Source organism: Ctenopharyngodon idella, chromosome 6 (genome assembly GCF_019924925.1).
Source record: "Ctenopharyngodon idella isolate HZGC_01 chromosome 6, HZGC01, whole genome shotgun sequence".
NCBI lineage: Eukaryota > Metazoa > Chordata > Actinopteri > Cypriniformes > Xenocyprididae > Ctenopharyngodon > Ctenopharyngodon idella.
The window spans coordinates 33,524,466-33,544,454 of record NC_067225.1 but is presented as its reverse complement, the minus strand read 5'-3'; the positions used below and the strand labels follow the sequence as shown (position 1 = coordinate 33,544,454).

The window sequence follows — 19,989 nt, the reverse complement described above, 5'->3', positions numbered from 1 at the left end:
TTTATTTTCAGCTCAGTTTCTCCCTCGACATAATAAATCCATTAAATGAATAGTGAAGAGCTCAGATCCAGCAGTGCCTACTTCTGACCACAGTTGATCTGCCTTCATTTTGCTTTATCAGTTGCATTGCAAGAAATAGACATTTCTATAGCAGAATCATCTCTTTCCTCTGTGTTCAGACTCTCCTCCGAGTTCAAGCACACATTAAACCTCATTCCCTGGAGAAAATGGACTGCCTTTCTGAAGAACACTCTCACCATCCATTCAATGCATCTGCGGCTTGACCTCCAGACCCTTCCGGCAATATCCGACTCGAGTCACAGAGAGCAACATCAGGGCATCTGCATTCACGGTCTTCAGCATCCATCATGATATCCCTCTCACTTTTGATAATGACACTGCAGGTCATGATAAATGTGATGTTTTATCTCTCACACACACACTCTTTACTCATACATTTTGCATGATGTTCTGTGTGTGCATGAGTGTGCAGAGGCTGCTAATGGACCAACTACATTACATTCATGACAAGTTTTCTCTTTCATGTATATTGATTCAATAATAGGGTGAAACTCACAAAAGTTAGAATTCAAATTTCCTGATAATTTGTCTTTCTTTCTCCAGTCGAAAAGAAATGAAGGTTTTTGAGAAAAACATTCCAGGATTTTTCTCCATAGAGTGGACTTCACTGGGGTTCAACGGGTTGAAGGTCCAAATGTCAGTTTCAGTGCAGCTTCAAAGAGCTCTACATGATCCCAGACGAGGAATAAGAGTCTAGAGAAATTGGCCATTTTCTAAAAAAATAAACATACTTTTTAAGCACAAATGCTCGTCTTGCACTGCTCTGTGATGCTCCATGCATTACATAATCATGTTGGAAAGGTCACGCGTGACGTAGGCGGAAGTACCGATCCAGTGTTTACAAAGCGAACGTGCAAAGACTAAGTCGAGCAGCCTTTACAAAAAAAAGGTAAAACAACGATGTCGGACGATTTTGAAGTTGGAGGAGAAAATGAGATGTACCAGAGTACTTCCGCCTACGTCACGCGTGACCTTTCCAACATGATTACGTAATGCATGGAGCATCGCAGAGCAGAGCAAGACAAGCATTTGTGGTTAAAAAGTATATAGTTTTTGTTTTTTTAGAAAATGGCCGATGGTTTCTCTAGATAAGACTCTTATTCCTCGTCTGGGATCGTGTTGAAGCTGCACTGAAACTGACATTTGGAACTTCAACCCGTTGAACCCCAGTGAAGTCCACTATATGGAGAAAAATCCTGGAATGTTTTCCTCAAAAACCTTCATTTCTTTTCAACTGAAGAAAGAAAGACATAAACATCTTGGATGACATGGAGGTGAGTAAATTATCAGGAAACTTGAATTCTGAAGTGAACTAATCCTTTTCAGGTCAGAAAAATCAAACTCAGTTTCAGAAGGTGTCATGACACCCAAACACACTCAAACAAGCAGCAAATTAAAAAGGACAGGGTGAAATTATATAACGAGGTTTTATCACATAAGAAATCAAGAGAAGCCAAAGAACAATGACCATTCTGACTGATCCAGAATCAGGCCAGTGCATAAACCAAAAACGAATTAATCTATCAGGCCTATATTCTGTGTGCAAAATACTATTCTTTTAAAATAAAGCTGCTTTGGAATGATTTATTGTGAACAGCCCAATACAAACACATGCATTTGTGATGAAAGACATGAACGATATCTGAACATTCTGAGATACAAAGTTTATTGTACATTTGCCCATGAGCTCATGGATTTGAGTGACTACACGACGGATATGCTACATAATAATCAAAAGCTTTATATATAGTATGGCATTTTTAGCGGTTCAGAACATGCCGGCAAGCATTTGCTTCTCTAGAGAAGAAAAATAAAAGACAACAGTGCTCATTGTTTGTGAAAAACAGCAATCATGGATTTGATCCGTAAACATAAAGGCATGGTGGCTGATGATAAAATGACATTAGCTAAAGCCATGGCGTGTTAGCCGTAAAACACCATTTTTGTCGGTGTGAATCACATGAGTGTCACTTATTACCACACATAGACAATAAACTTAAGGCTTATAATGTGACATGCGTGGGCCTTTCTTCTGCTGGATTCATGCGCAGACATGGACAACCTTCTTTCTGAGAAGATTTCTTCTTCAAAGTTCAAACAAATGTACAAGATTCAAAAAGCAAAACGTTCATCATCTTGAATAAAACACTTTCGGCGTAAAAGAAAAACTTAACCAGCATTACTTTAATATACTCAGACAAGTGTACGCTGGTTAGTGCTGGTCTAGCTTACATGGTCGTTCTGCCAGATGACCATGTAAGTCTTGCTGGTTAACTGAATTAAAAATTCACCACATATGCAGATAACAAATTCATCTATGGTAACGCTTTACAATAACCCAGCAAACACAAATATGCTCTAAGAACATTTTGATAACGTTCTCATTAAGTTATGAAAATGTTATGCGAACGTTAAAGGGGCTGTGTGTAGAATTGAGAAACTCTTGTGATTAGCGACACCGGTGGCCGTTAAGTGAACTGCAGCAGCAACTTATTGCTCGCACGTAACGCACAAGAGACTGAACGTGATTCAAGGCCCCGATATACTAACGGCGACGTTCTTTTTCATTCTTCGCTTAGAAGTAAAAAGTTGGCAGTGAACATCCCGACGCAACGTTTAGATGAATATGTAAATATTAATAAACATTAATAATATTAATAAACACAACAAAAATGACAGCGGTGGGAAAAAAAAGAAGTTCAGAAAGCATCTGATCATAGTGATGTGGATATGTTTGGACCAAGCGTGCCGCTGTGGTGAGAAGTCCCCCCAGGAATCGGGTCTCTTTTAGGACCGTGAGTGATCCCAGCTGGCTTTTAACGGGTAGTATTTTTAGCGCCTGAAATCACGTTATGATTTATATTGTTTAAAATGCATTATAATGACCATTAATGTCTTTTAAATTACACGGTTCATATACCAGTATTTAACTAAAGCTATAGGTTTTTTAGTTAGCTTATGTACTAGCATAGCAAACGTCTACCCAATTAGCCTGCTAGCTTAGCTTATTTTAAATTAGGTGTTTTTGCTTCCAAATCTGTTTCCAGTTTGTTTTATTATGCAATACACAGGCATTTATTTTATATTTCAAGCATGTTGTTTGTGCACTTAATGTAATAAACATCATACAATAGTGAAATAGGTTATAATTAGTCAAAACATCATGATAACAACTCGATTTCTTATGACACCATACAAGTCCTGAAAAGTGAAGCCAAAGCGTCTCGATCGTCGCCAGGTGGTTGGTCCCGGTATAGGTCATAAACCCCGCCCTCTACATGTAATTTAATACGATGCAAGACAAACTAAACAATTAAATTACACTTCAAATATTTTTTTTTCCAAAGATGGTCATTTTATCTAGTTTTTAATCACGCTGATGCAAGTTCAAGTGTTCATTTTTTTTTATAAGTTTGTTTTTAGTTCGTTTATTTGATGCTATAAAAAAACGGGGGTGTGACGTCATGATTGACAGCTTCTCTGAGCAAAGTAGTCACCAATTTTTCGGGATTTTCAGTAGGAGACTGGAGCTTTAACTTTAATTTCTACATTTCTATAACTTCCACGAGTTGTTCTGCAGTAAACTGTACTAAACGATTCTGTTGTGGGCGTGGCCTTGATCTGGCTATGTGAGACTATAGCTTGAATTAATCCCTCTTGTTTGCCTGACAAATTGATATTCGTACAGAATAGCTCTTTGTTTTAGCATTATCCTGATGCATTAGTTTCACGTGTCATAGAACGGAAGAGAGGCTTTCGGAGTCGGTAGCGCGCGTAACCGTCACATCCTGTTGATTTTCCCGGCGAATCCGGCCCGTCCGGCCAGAGTCCTTCACATAAAAATCAGTCTACAATCTTTCATAGACAACCTAAGAAGTCAGGGAAGGTCTCGTTTTTTAAGTTTCGTTACAAGCTGCTCACACATTGGCAATAAAAAAGCAATCAATACACGAGAATTCATATATATAATTTGGAAACATTCCATTTTATCATTCTTCAAACATTATGGGAACGTTACTTTTGAATGTTCTCTGAACGTACTGAAACAAGTAGTAACATTTAAAAATGTTAGATAAACATCCAACTAAAATGTTCCATGAACGATGCATACATAATGTTTTTTTTGTGCAAATGTTTTGAGAACATTATTATAGACCAGAAAACTTTCTATTAACGTTACTTGATAAACGTTTGTTTATAACTTTGAGAGAACCTTGCCAGAATGTTTCCTGATAGCTGTGAAGGTTCCAGTAGTTAATGCATTAACAATAATTATATACATTTGTTAATCGTTATTAACATTAGTTAATAAAAATTCAATTGTTCATTGTTAGTTCATGTCAGCTCAGTTCTATTAAATCATAAAAAGATACAACTTTTGATTTTAATAAGATATTAGTAAATGTTGAAATTAACATTCACTTATCCAAGAAGAATGCTTTAGAAGTATTTATCATTGTTAGTTCATGTTAACTAATATAGTTAACTAATGTTAACAAATGGAACCTTATTGTAAAGCGTTACCAGATTGACTTGAGTCTCTGTAAGTGTGTTCAGATCTCAAAGCCCCAGAAGCTGGTTGTGTTTGTCTGTTTGTGCAGATCTACAAAATGTCTGTCGTGAAGGTTGTGAGTCTGTTCAGTGGAAACAAAACAACAGCATTTAGAAATACATTCACAAGCATTTCAGAACCAAACTGACCTCAAGTAAACATTTACACACAACAGAAAAAAACCCGACAGTGTTATAAAAGATACCAAAGGCAAAAATACAGAATATTCTTTGGAAAAACAAATTGAAACCAAGCAAGGCAACTGTGACGATATTCAACTCAAATCACTATTACAGATTCACCGATTGAATGTGCAGACCTCGACTATATCTTACAAACAAGTACAAATGCGAATACTATGGTACTTCTCATCCGATAGCATAGTCATGTAGGATGGTATTGACATAGTACTGTTTTTGTAAGAGATTGTCAGATCTGTCACATGACCCAACTCAAATGACTTTACTCAATATGTGTCTGTTAGGCTAAAAGATGTGCAGCCATGTTTACCACAGTATTCTGACTTCACATTATGTATATATTGTATGTTCTGTGAATCCAGGAAGTAATTCTGCTGCTTTTACTTAATTTTAAGCATTTTGCATTCAGTTCAGGAACACTGGGGCTAGTTGTCACATGGTGAAGCGGTTTTGAGTCAAAAGTGCAAATACACTAATGTTTGCTTTCTTTAGCATTTTTTGTTTGTTTGTTAGATCAAAACTCTTTTTATTTAGATTGTACTACATATTTCACTGTCAGCTGTTTTTGTAACATGTGACAACATGCCCCACTATAGATACACTATAGCAACACCAAGGTCATGGGTTCGATTCCCAGGGAATGCATGAACTGATGAAACGTAAACATTGCATGCAACATAAGTCTGTTTGGATTAAAAGCATCTGCCAAATGCATAAATGTAAATTAACTAATTTTCCTGGGCAACTGCTTTTATTTTTTTATGATTTTGTCTATTAAGAAATTTGCTTTCAAGTCTCAACACACCATGAGAAATATTCACTGGAGTGAAAAGTGTGACAACTAGCCCCGGTTTTCCCTCTAAGTCTAGCACAAGCAACATTAAAGGGTGAGTTAGAGAAAGACTGTCGGATGTCTGAACACAGGCGATATGGAAGACGGGATGATGTAAACTAACTATCCTCTTTGGAGATGTTCAGACTGACTGTAGGACGGACGCGAATGACAGGTACAGCAACTTCTACAGGAAACATACGTTATATCCGGCCGACTGTCCGGTCTCCATACAGACATTTTTGTTCATTATGGTTTCAAGCAATAAAACAAACAATAAAAGGCAACAGAACATTAATTACATCAGAACAAGGCAAAACGATACGGTGCATTTCTCACGTAAAATTTGTGCATTCAAAAGATAAGTTTTCCCTGTTTCATGAGCAAGTACACAGATTCAGCTCACTAACAAGAGAGGAAATCAAGTTAGTTCATGTTCAACTTCATCATTCAACTACATGCTAAAAAATGCTGGGTTAAAAACAACCCAAGTTGGGTTAAAAATGGACAAACCCAGCGGCTGGGTTAAATGTTTGCCCAACCTGCTGGGTAGTTTAATTTAACCCAACTATTCTTTAAAAATGACTATATGTCTGGCTTAAAATGAACCCAAAATAGGTTGGAAATTAAAAATCAGACACATAATTACTAGAAGCAACAATAATAATCAAAAGGTGAACATTTATTAATAAGCAACTTAATAAATGTTTATTGTTTAATTATTATTAATTAAACTTATTAATAAATGTTCATGTACAACATGTTTTGGGTTGATTTTAAGCAAGCAGTACAGTCATTTTTAAACAATAGTTGAGTTAAATTAAACTACCCAGCAGGTTGGGCAAACATTTAACCCAATCGCTGGGTTTGTCCATTTTTAACCCAACTTTGGTTGTTTTTAACCCAGCATTTTTTAGAGTGTACATCTGGCCTTCATGTTTTCATGTATTAGAAAATGAGATGTTTTTATATATATATGCTGAATGGCTGTGAAGCAGACACATTACGTTATTAAATGGATACTTTTGTTATTACAGAAATAGTTTATGTACAGTGTTTTTAAAAATTGCTTTGGAAGGTTTAGTATCTTTAGGAAAAGAAAAAAAATATTAGCAGAAAATAGGCTTTTTTTTACCATTTGAAGAAGCTGTACGAAATTAACTTTACATATAGATTCTTTCTAAATATTCCTAATTCATCAACATGCAAATTATTAATCCAGGGTGTATTAAAAAATTGTAAACTTGAGAAAAAGTGATATTCTATATTTCATATGTACTTGAATTTCCTAACCATGGTATTAATTTAGGGAATATTGTGATCGACATTAAGTGACCTGGTTTAAAGACGTTTTAAAATTCACAAGCTGTCGTGAAGTACATTCACAAGCGAACATGGACGACACTTTTCAAAGGGATCGTTCAGCCAAAATCTCAATTCTTTCATTATTTACTCGCCCCCGTGTTGTTTATCAGCAAAGATTAACATGACGGCACATGCTAGTGGATGAGTTGAATCAACTCCACAGCAACTACATAAATTTATCCACTAACCATTCAGAAACGTCTAAAAGTTGTAACTTCTTCCTGAGTCTCTCCATCAGTGTCGACTCCGGATTGAACAATGTAAGGCTGAACACAATCGTCATTTTGGCTGCGTGAGATTCTCCAGCTTTGTTGTTGTTGAGCAACCGAAGCGTGAGCTGTTAAAGCTCTGCCCTCTTCTGGAAAGGGGGCGGGAGCAGCAGCTCATTTGCATTTAAAGGGACACACACAAAAACGGCGTGTTTTTGCTCACACCCAAATAGGGGCAAATTTGACAAGCTATAATAAATGATCTGTGGGGGATTTTGAGCTGAAACTTCACAGACACATTCTGGAGACACCAGAGACTTATATTACATCTTGTGAAAAGGGGCATAATAGGTCCCCTTTAATAATTCCTGTAGCTCAAATAGGACAGCATTGCACTTGGTCATGGGTTTGATTCCTATATGAACTTATACAGTGTACACCTTGAATGCAATGCAAGTCGCTTTGGATAAAAGCATCAGCCAAATGACACGAGTGAGTAAATGATGATAGAATGTTTGCGTTATTTTTGGGTGAACGATCCCTTTAACCAGAAACACTGACAATGTGCAAATCCATTATGTTCTAAAAGATGAAAATGCACCACATATGAAATGATAAAGACTGTTGCAGTGTCTCTCATCCATCCAACCTGATGGATACGCAAGTGCTTGGCTCCCAGAAGTCATTGCTGGCACTTCTGAGTTTGTTTTCAGCGAGATACAACTCCAACGGTTGCCGACTCCACCTTTCTTCCGCTCATGGAGCTGTGCTTGTGAGAGAAACACTGCTCTTTTAAACACGGCGTCTCGCGTGCATTTCGCTCTAGAAGCTGGTTGAATCCCACTTTGCAATGTCCCTCGTAGTTTTACTTGGGTCCGGACCAGCCTCTGTCTCCGTAGGCACCATCGCCAGTGGCGGAATGTGGCGACGGGGCGCACAGGTCAGAGTCCGTGTCCGACTCGCCCTCTGCGATGTACGGCCTCACTTTGGTGCTGCGCGACACACCGCTGAAATAGGTGTTGTTGAGAAAGTCCAGATTTTCTTTGGACTGCGAGATGCTGAAGCCGCTGAATGAGCGTTCAAGTTCCTCGTGGTCCACTGAAGGGATGGATATGGAGGTGTCGCTCTCGGCTCCGGCTTGCTGCTGGGAAAGAGCCAATGGGCGTCCATCTTCGCTTGCGTTCCCACGAGAATGATGCTGTCCTGCTCCACGAGAGCTTCCGTTGTGGCCGGCGGAAGAGCGCTCGTGAGCTGGAGGCGGAGGGATGCGCACTAGCGAGGGGTCGCCCATTGGAGACGTGCCCTGGCCGGGATCGGGGAGGGTTTGAGGATGCCAGGACGTGGAGGGCGGGCAGTGGTGATTGACGCAGGTCGAGGGCGGTGGGTCAAAGTTCTTCTGGCCAGCTGAGCTGTTGGAGCGAATGATTTTGGTGATGGAGCCGCTCTTCTCCATGTGCTCCACCGGACTGTGGTACGGAGGCGCCGGTTCGGGATCCTTAGAGGCGAAGTAGGCGTCCGTCTCGGACTGCGGGATGCCCATGCGCTGGATGTAGATGTTCACCAGGAAATCCAGTTTCCTCTCCATTGACATCACCTGCAAAAGAGGAAGATCTCAGTATCTCATTATTATTCATGTCTGTGCTGTCAAACGATTAATTGTGATTAATTTAAAAAAGGAAAAACAAATATTTGCTTGTGTACATTTGATGTAGAATGTACTAGTACAGTTCTCATTGAAGAAGTTTTTTGATGTTTTAATTAGCAAGCCTGTAACCATCTCAATCATAGATGGAAAAGACAATTAGAGCCAAAACAGGCAATTTACAATAGAAAATGTATTGTTTTATAAAGCTTTTTAATGGTTATGGAGGTTGAGCCAAAAACCTAGGGCTAGTTCGCCAAAGTTGTTTTTTTAAATAATCTCCAATATTTAATGAACGATTCGATGGACAGCGGCGGTCCTAGAGGCAAAGTTGCTCAGAATGAGGAGTTCTTCCATGTGGTACAAATGTGGTGGGCGTGTGTGAAAAATCACAATGATCCTTTACACACGTGAAAAACGTGAAGGCGCCCCCCCCCCGGTGGCCGATTTCTTTTGAATTTCTCACAGGCCTCTAGGACCATAAGTCAAACAGGCACAGCAAATTTTGTTTCGATCGGCCTCTGTTAACCTTGTCTGATAGCTGCTCAAACTTCATTGGCTGATGGCGGACATGTTTTTTGAGATACGTCAATGTCCTCATAGACAATCATGACACCTTGGACAAAGACACTGCATGCCTATTTTCAAGTCTATTCCTATTAGTCAAGTCGGACTAATTCTGAAGTAGTTATAGCCATTTTCATGTTTTTTTCCTGTTATAGCACCACCAAGTGGCCAGTCACCAAATCCTTTTTCATGCGACCACAGAATGAACTCTTACATAGGTGTGCCAAATTTGGTGAAAATATCTCATTCCGTTCAGAAGTTATAGCCATTTTAATAAAAGTGGCTCCACACACTTCAGACGTTTTGGCGGCCCTTAGAGACCGTGAATCGGAATTACAACTTTTTTTTTTTTTTATAATTATTGACAATAAGACTCTGGAGAATCACGCTGCACTGGTTTGTTTCAGATCAGGTCAAAAACCTAGGACTAGTTCGCAAAAGTAGGTTTTATATACCCGAAAATTTCGAACGACGGTCGAATCCGAGGCATGCATCTTGAGCCAAGGTTTCCAACGATATAAGACACTTGAGTCTATGCCTAACGGTTTAGGAGTTACAAGCCATTTTGTACTTTTGACCGCTGTAGCGCCCCCGTCAGGCTGATCGGGGCGAGCCTTGGTGATGTTGTAGACGGTGTGAGTATACCAGCCCTCAAAGTTTCAAGTCTCTACGACTTATGGTTTGGTCTGCCTGATCACTTTTAGGGGAGAATGATGATCCTTGGAAAATGTAACAATTACGATAGAGTTTCAGAGCTACATGTTGGAACTCCTAAATATGGTATTTTGTCCCTGAAATTTTCACATTAGACAATTTAGTTTTAGATACATGTTTAAACATAATTATTTTGGAAACAACCTCTATGTAACCTCTATGTAAAATAATAGGTTCACTAGAAACCCTGATTAGTTTGAACAGACAGACAGAGATCAGTGTATTTCACATTGATTGACCTGTTTCTCCACTTTCCCAAGTCGTCCCATCATGCTGGGATCCTCTGGCAGTTCACCATCTGTGGTTCCTTTTGGACGATCCTTGTCTGTTATCGGAGCGCCTCGACCAACAATCTGATCCACTCTAACAATCAATTAAAGAGAGGAAACATCTTGAATAAAAACTTGATAATTTTTTCTGCAAAGATCTGTTTTAGGGGAAAATATGTGAACCAGTGATTCATTATACATTGACAAACACACAACAGAATTCCTTATTTGATATTCACCAATATTTAAGTACACTAGATTTATTTAAATAATTTGATTTATTGATTTACTTGTTACAAAATGCATCAAACGAACATCTATTTCCATTACATGATCATTAATCACATTGTTAGTTATCCAAAGTTTTTCAAAAACATTCATATCAAAGAAACAATAAACCATGTATTCTATCTTAAAGCACAAAGCATTGTGGGATGTAAATAAATGCATGCAGATGGAGGGATATGATAATGAGGGGGTGTGTCTACACACATAGACAGAGATGATTGGACAGAAAGAGTCAGGCCCTCCAGACGGACGTTTTCTGTTGATATTTGCCATTTTTGAACAATGTGTCAACGTGAAATCACATCATCTTTAGTTGCATATTACAGTAAAATGCAAATGTAATCATCAATTTGACACATTATCCAAAGTTTCAGATGATGTACTACACTAGCAGAGGTGCATCTGATCTGAGACGCTATATACGGTTTTCATCAAAGCATCAGATGTTGCAATTTGCTCCAAATAGTCATTTAAAAAACCGCTGCATGTGCTCAGCAGAACGCTGGGAATCAAGCATGACCCTGCTGATTCCGCATGAAGAAAAGAACAAAAAATAGTGCATCATGTGGCATGCCTGAAATAACGCCATGCCGACATGCATAAGCCAAAACTGATGCTAAATTAAATGAAAGAACCATTTGGACGTGTGCATCTCCATTTGCTGCTTCTTGCTGCCGCAACATTTCCAAACAGCGGTGCAGGCAAACTAGCTTAACCAGTTTTAGTTCAGCTACATGACTAGTAACTCACCTAAATGTGATATTTGGTTCCCCTGCTTTTCTCTCAACTCAAACGTCTCGTGATTAGTTCAGTCGTGACAAACAAAGGTCATGAAGTCAATTAAGAGCTGATTATCAGAAGCTGCCTGCAGCGTTTAGGCTGTTTAAACTCAAATAGACTAGATTGTTCAGGCAGACACTCTTAGAAGAAAAGCTTCTATTTACAACCTTAAAGGTTCCGACAGGTGCTTCATCATGGGGTCCTTTGTGGAATTAGTTTTAGTTAATTAATTTAGTTTTAATTCATTTTTATTTTTGTATTAAATTTTATGAATTAAGCAGCTCGTACTGTAGTGGCCAAAAGTGATGTTCGGCCTAGGAAAATTTACATTTTCACCCTTTATTCAAATATTATTAAAAATGTTTTAAAAATTTTGTAATCATAATGCATACTTGTGCTTGGAGTCGATTGTTTTATTTGTGGTAATAACGCAATGAAACATGCCAAATTGCGTGACATAATTTTTGGCCAGGCTGTCATACAAAGAAATTATGAACAAATGCTAAAACAACTGATTATGTTGTAGTCAATGTATGCTTTTTCCTGTGAGCTTTTTGTTTTTCTATGCATTTTTATTTTGCATAGTAAAATAATATCTGTAGCTGTTGATGCCCGTTGTTATTTTTGTTCTTTTTCATTTTGTTATTGAGAAAAAAGCATATTTACATATTCATTGAATCATTGCTCTCAGCAGTGTGGACGGCGTCGGATACAGAAGCTTGTTTCCGCCACTAAATAAAAAAATAAAAAAAGGTAATTCCGACTTTATAACTCGCAATTCCGACTTTATAACTCGCAATTCTGACTTTATAACTCGCAATTCCGACTTTATAATTCGCAATTCTGACTTTATAACTTGCAATTCTGACTTTATATCTCGCAATTCTGACTTGATATCTCGCAATTCCGACTTTATAACTCGTAATTTCGACTTTATATCACGCAATTACGACTTTATATCTTGCAATTCCGACTTTATAACTCGCAATTACGACTTTATATCTTGCAATTCCGACTTTATATCTCGCAATTCTGACTTTATAACTGCAATTCTGACTTTATAACTCGCAATTCCGACTTTATATCTCGCAATTCTGACTTTATATCTCGCAATTCCGACTTTATATCTTGCAATTCCGACTTTATAACTCGCAATTACGACTTTATATCTTGCAATTCCGACTTTATATCTCGCAATTCTGACTTTATAACTGCAATTCTTACTTTATAACTGCAATTACGACTTTATATCTTGCAATTCCGACTTTATATCTCGCAATTCTGACTTTATAACTGCAATTCTGACTTTATAACTGCAATTCGGACTTTATAACTCGCAATTCTGACTTTATAACTCGCAATTCCGACTTTATAACTCGCAATTCCAACTTTATATCTCACAATTCCGACTTTATAACTCGCAATTCTGACTTTATAACTTGCAATTCTGACTTGATATCTCGCAATTCCGACTTTATAACTCGCAATTCCGACTTTATATCTCGCAATTCTGACTTTATAACTGCAATTCTGACTTTATAACTCGCAATTCCGACTTTATATCTCGCAATTCCGACTTTATATCATGCAATTCCGACTTTATAACTTGCATTTCTGACTTTATATCACACAATTCTGACTTTATAACTCGTAATTGTGAGGGCAAAAAAGTCAGAATTGTGAGATAAAAAGTCGCAATTACATTTTTAATTTTTTTTATTTCATGGTGGAAAGAAGCTTCCATATCTGGATGTTCACTGCAAAGTTATTTCCAACATTTTTTTTCTTCTAAGCAAAGAACGAAAAAGACCTTTGCCGTGAGTATATTGGAGCATTGAATGACGTTCAGTCTCTTGTGTGTTACATGTGCATGAGCAATAAGTTGCTGCTGCAGTTCACATAACGGCCACCGGTGTCACTAATAACAAGGTTTTCTGAATTCTACATACAGTCCCTTTAACCAAGTTTAGTGTTTTGTTCTTCCCTTATACTTTTAAAAAATATAAAATATTTTCCTCAAATTTGATGGTTTAAACAAACTTGTAGGGGTCATTAAAAAAACAAATATCACTTTTGGCCACTACTTTATCACTAGAAAAAAAAAAAAAAAAATCCATTAAACATCAAAGTATTATGCCATACTCTCCTTAGAACCTTTTTGGCATTGAATCATGAACCCTAGGGTTTTAAATAGAGCCTTTTTCTCTAAGAGTGGAGTTTGTGGTCAGTTTCTACTAGCCATGTAGTCTGAAACAGAAGCAGGTTTCTTCATTTGTCTCTGGACAGAGATCTAACGCAGGCCCGGGAGATGCAGTCTGGGGCGTCCTAACCTAGAAGACAACTGGGGCGACTCTTTGGTTCCTTTGGTTGAACACTTCTTTGGGCGAGGGGTGCTGGGACCCGGAGGACCCAATATCATATCTAACCTGGCAAAGCAAATAGAGTAGAGGACAGCACAATGCAGAATGACGTGATACGGCGCAAACGTCAGGACCGAGACGGGGAGAAACACAAACCAACAACAACAAGCCCAGAGATTCCCAGAAAATATATTCCAGACATACTTTATGAAGTTTCCTACGATAAAAAGCTCCCTGATCGGTGCACTGATATCAGCGATCAACATGTGGTGAAAGTATGCCTTTAGTGTTTTAAAAATATAAAAGCAGGAATATATTTACCTGTGTGAAATCATAACCACATTCATACAGAAGGATTCCTCTGAAATAAGATGGATGTGACTGAAGTACTTGAATAGGTAGGCAGCAATTTATGTGCACTGAGAAGTGTTGTTTTCATGGGTCAGTGATGATGATGTTGATGTCAGATGGCTTTGAAAAACTTTTATACATTTTTCAAACAAACTTTTATTTAATGACTATAAAAATGACAAGTAAAATAAATTAATAAATAATAAAATATCAGAAAATAACATAAAAGTTTACATATTTATGTGTTCTCTAATAAAATATGTTCATTACATCTTGAGTATAAGTAAAAAATATTTTTACAAATATAATGAATTTCTGAATCATATATATATATATATCTCACATTTCAATGATTTTTAATTATTATTATTATTTTTTTTTTTACTTTATGTGTTGGTGGTGGGTATTACCAAAAAAGGAAAATGTAAAAAAGTGAAATGAAGAGAAAGTAGAGTGAAAAATAACTATTGGTAAAACATATTATGTCTTAAAAAGAAATGTTCATTTGTATAATTGTATTAAATGTGTTTGAATTGAAATCTCATGTTTAATTCAATGTGTTACTTGTTCTTTGTAATTATTTGTGAAATTTACTAGCAATTTCTGTGAAATCCTACACCAGTTTCTTTTTAAAGTATGAGCTGCATTTTCAATTATTTGATTTCGAGATAAAAAAATGAGTGCCACATCATTACTAACCCACTTATAACTGCTAAAATATCATGATATTATATCTCAATAAATGATAATGTTTCTCAAACACACACATTATGCCTCTGAAGTGTTTGGGTGTTGTATATGTACGTATTCTGACAGGTATGAGAACAGTGAGAGACGTTTAGGAAACTAAGCCATGCAAACACAAGAACACACACACTAGTGTAGTATGTATGAGTCGAGTGTGAAGAGTGAAAGAACAGCAGATTTGAGGTGTATCTGCTCTTGCCTGGACTGCAGATTTTTAATCCGCGCCAACATGTCGAGATGTCCGGCCGAGTACTGCTCGATGACATCCATCACGTCATACGGCCGCAGACTCTCTTTAAACTTGCGCTTGGACACCATGAACCTCATGATGCTGCGGGACAGAGAATTCACACACATTATCACCGTTAAAGACCTTCACACACACAGAGAAAAGGGTGAATCTCAGAGAGCCTGTCCACGGTCATATTTCACCCCAAAAATAAAAAGAAAGAATGAAGGAAACGTATTTTGATTTCCTATTTTTAGGACCCAGTGTTATTTCAGTATTACTGTAGTTTTCACTAGTTTTCATTTTTATATTTTCTGTTTTTGTGTTAATGTTAGTTTTAATAATTTTGTTGTGTTTTGCTATTTTTATAAATTTTTAAAAAAATAAATATATCTTAGTTATTTTAGTTAAAATAAAAGTGAGAAATGTTACGCTCTATGCCCTATATGTGCCCATCGTTTAGACAAAACAGTCCCTTCAGGCGATAAGTGGAAGACTTGTTCTCTAGGCGCCCCTTATGTGCGTTCGGGCCGCACTAGTAGTGACGTCATATGCTGTCGCCGGCCAATACGATTGTCGTGATTTGATAGCGTTTCAGACAGCGGTTCCCGCAGAGGCGTTCCCAATATGCGTTAAGATGCGGTGTCTCGTTTCCTGTTCTCAGGGAACCATTTAAATGTGTGTGTATATATATATATATATATATATAATTTTTTTTTTTAATTAATTAATTAATTTATTTTTTCTTTGGTTCAAGTTAAACTAAATAAAAATGAGAAATGTTGTATTATGGTATTATAAATGTATTATAGTTTTCACTAATATTCTCAGTTTTCATTTTTATATTTTTGTTTAATTTTTATTTCAGTTTAAGTTTTAGTTATTTTAGTGCAAATAAAAATGAGAAATGTTACCTTGATTTTTAATATTATAGTTTTTGTTAATATTTTGAATTAGTTTTTATTTTTATATTTCCTGTTTTTATTTTAATTTTAATTAAAGTTTTTTTTTTTGTTTTTTTTTTTAAATGTCTATATCATTAAAAAAAATTTTCAGTTGAATTTATTTTAGTTCAAGTTAAACTAAATAAAAATGAGAAATAAGTTCAAGTTTTTTTTATATTTGATTTTATTTCATAGAAAATAATTTATGGTTTTAGTTTTGGACCGTATTATTTTTACTATTGATTTTGCAGTAAAATATGACCTGTACATCTGGTTTTCGTGAGATTTAGTCCTGAACCGAGTCCAAGACACTGGTATATATTTTTGCTGTTTGATACTAACCTTCAATATTCAAAATATCTCATGAATAAGAGTCGCTGGCATGATCTGAGCAATGAAAGTGTGAATGTAACGAAGGATTCAAAAGACTGAATGTAACAAGTTTTGTAACTTACATTCAGGAAAGACTGAGTTAATGAGGTAATATTATGTGATGCAGACTGCTCTAGTATTATCAATAATATTACACATCTGATGGAGCATTAAAGTCCCTTCTGAGTGATGCTGCCTGTCTCATCTTTGCTTACCACACGGCCCTGATGGTAACTTTTAGTCCCGGCGTTAAATCCTGAGGGACAAACTCACAATGGCAGCTCTTATTGTCATCAACAATGTCTTCTCCGGGAAGGCTGGCTTCTAAAAAACACAACACGGACAGGAGGACTCTAGAGTTAGTGCACAAACCCCCTAACCCTCCATTCAACTCAACTCAGCCTCGGTTATATAGCTCAGTCCGACAGCAGATAGGTCAGTGCAAAGACATTTTTATAACAGCTTATCCAGGAGACGGGGAATCTGAGACAACCGTGGCCCAAAATACAACAATGCCATACAGTGACCTCAAAACACATTTGGACACTTAAGACAAAGTTAAACTGATAATAAAGATAATAAAACATCAAATCATACGCTATTTATTTTTAAAAACAGAAGAGAATTTGGTTTTACACTGGCAGATTTTTTAATGTTTTTGAAAATAGTCTCTTCTGCTCACCAAAGCTGCATTTATTTGATCAAAAATGTGAAATATTATTCTAATGTAAATCAGCTGTTTTCTATGTGAATATATAGTAAAGTGTAATTTATATCCAGTGATCAAAGCTGAATTTTCAGCATCATTACTCCAGTCTTCAGTGTCACATGATCCTTCAGAAATCATTCTAATATGATGATTTGCTGCTCAAGAAACATTTATGATTATTATCAGTGTTGAAAACAGTTAATATTTTTGTGGAAACACCATTCAAAAGTTTGGGTAAATTTAACAAAAGTGACAGTAAAGATATTTAAAATGTTACAAAAGATTTTATTTCAAATAAATGCTGTTCTTTTGAACTTTCTATTCATCAAAGAATCCTGAAAAATTGTAGCAGTTTCCACAAAAATATTCAAAAACAGTTTTCAACTTTAATAATAATAAGAACCATCATTAATAACTGTGCAACAATAAGAACTGATAATAACTGAACACCAAATCATCATATTAGAATGATTTCTGAAGGATCATGTGACACTGAAGACTGGAGTAATGATGCTGAAAATTCAGCTTTGATCACAGGAATAAATGACACTTTACTATATATTCACATAGAAAACAGCTATTTTAATTAATAACATTTTTCAATTTTTATCAAATAAATGCAGCCTTGGTGAACACTAAGAGACTTCTTTCAAAAACATTAAAACAATCATAATTATTCCAAAATTTTGACTGCAGCGTATGCATAAAAATAGAGACAACCAAAGTATTTGTATTTGTTAAACGTTAGTGAAACATGTTCACAGTTAATGTGATGAACTACAGCTCCTACATCATTGAGCAAAAATGATGAAGTTCTGAAAAAATTATTATATTATGATATTTTGTATCAAATGCAGTGACATTCAGACATGTTTAAGCATGACTTAAAGTCCAAACACATTGTTGAGGTGCCTGTATAAGCAAACAGCAGTAAACTATGACATATAAGTGAACTAATAATTTTTTCAGCAGACTGACTTTGCACATTTTAGATTCAGTGAAAATCCATTTCGCAAAGCAGGTCAGTCAAAAGACATTATTTAACGAACTGTTTGACTATGAGGGAATTAATAAAGCACTGTTAATGGCCACAAAGAAACATCAGTTGCATTGACTGTTTTCTAGTTTTTGATTAAACTTGATTGCAACGTAACCTTGAGTTTTCTACAGCAGCAGTTCTCAACTGGTTTCATAGTGAAACCCAACACAATTCCAAACCTGTAACCAGAATTAAATGTAATATGCGGTCATTTTCTTTTACAAAAAACATTTTTGGGTCATGACGCATCAGTTGAGAACAACTAATCTAGAGTCATTATCGCTTAAATTATCCAAGTTTCTCATATCCATGCAAAACGCTGATTGCATCTGTCATTTTGGGCCACAGTGTCTTTCTCCTGCGTTCCCTTTTGTCAGCACAGACCATCTGGTGTGTAAAAATAAATCTACCTGTGCTTATTATGCCAAATAAACCACAGAGCCTTAAAACAACTGTACAGCTCCAAACCCTCGAGTAAATAATGATGGTCTGAAATGGGTTAATGAGGTTGACGAGTTGTTCCACAGCTCTGTGGTGTTTCATTGCATACAAGTTTCCTCCTCAGGACTAACTAGTTTTCCTCACATGCAGGTAAAGGAGCAAAGTTTGCAGCCATCCACTAGCACTAGTTCTAGGGTTGGTAAAACGGGCTCTAGTGGTGACCAGTCGATTGATAATCTCTTACTGATTAACCCTTCAATTGCTGCGATAGGAGAGATGGTGATAAAGGCTGGTTATAAAAACAACGACAAAACAGACCTGCTTTAAAACTAGAAACGTCAAGGAACAATGCTCATAATAATGAAAAATAAAATGCATTCTGAATTTTCTGAAACTAGTAAATTCTCTGAAGGTGAACCAGTTATTATTGTTGTGCAGTTATCCAAAGCCTCGATGCTTCAAATCAATCATTCACCATCAGAGAAATGACACACACTCTTTCTTGTATGATGTGAAATGTTCAAGTACTCAAAGAGTGTCAGTGTTTAAATACAATGAAATGACATTCAAGTGAAGGTGCAGTCTGAATCAGAACAAGGTTTTCTCTTACTGTTTGATATATGTGTGTGAACAACATCAAGTATGAATGCTATTCTAAATATTGCTTCTGTTTCAACTATACATATCTGATATCAATTTATAGATATTTAATGACCTTAACAGCATCATTACTAGTACAGAATGACTAGTTGCAATTGCTAGAAGTTTGTAAAAACAACTAAAATGAGAAAATATAAAGTTACTAATGTGCTTTGATTGGATTTTAATGTAACTTACCTTCAATATTAATTATTGCTTTAACTCTGTTACTGCTAAAATGTCACATTTGTTGCCAGAACCCAATAATCTTGTATATATTCATGTTTTAGGATGTTGAATGTTTTCCACAAGCTATGGGACTTTAGTAACAGGATTAGATTCGTAACTGGACATTGACCATTAGTGGCACCTTTTCATATACAAAAATGCAAACATTTCAAAAGAAAAACATCAGATTTTCAACTTATACTTTTGGAAAATCGCTCAAAATCAAACAGAAAGCAAAATGGACAGTCCAACATTTAAAGCAGGTAAGATTTTACAGACTGGCATATCCTCAGACCGCTGTGATGTACTCAGTACACAAGTGACAATGACGTGGATCCAAACAAATCACATTTTAATAATTTTTCTCTATTAAACGAGTTGTGGAGATATGAAGCTCCTTAAATACTTCTTCCTCTAGGAGTATTTTTATA

The 19,989-nt window shown here is 36.3% G+C and overlaps 1 protein-coding gene across 3 annotated transcripts in view; it reads right to left on the bottom strand.

Annotated features, from left to right (window-relative positions):
• Nucleotides 1-1,724: 1,724 nt before the first annotated feature.
• The window catches only part of LOC127513934 (potassium voltage-gated channel subfamily KQT member 2), a 56,315-nt gene continuing 38,050 nt past the window's right edge, over nucleotides 1,725-19,989 (bottom strand). For 2 of the 3 annotated variants that reach the window (XM_051896166.1, XM_051896167.1), the window contains 4 exons: nucleotides 16,718-16,826; nucleotides 15,157-15,288; nucleotides 10,402-10,525; nucleotides 1,725-8,833 (listed from right to left, as the gene is read on the bottom strand). In XM_051896166.1, the coding sequence (XP_051752126.1) occupies nucleotides 8,105-8,833; nucleotides 10,402-10,525; nucleotides 15,157-15,288; nucleotides 16,718-16,826 (1,094 nt within the window). In that variant the 3' untranslated portion in view covers nucleotides 1,725-8,104. Of the gene's footprint in view, nucleotides 8,834-10,401; nucleotides 10,526-13,829; nucleotides 13,926-15,156; nucleotides 15,289-16,717; nucleotides 16,827-19,989 lie in introns of all 3 variants that reach the window. The other variant, XM_051896168.1, reaches the window with a different exon arrangement.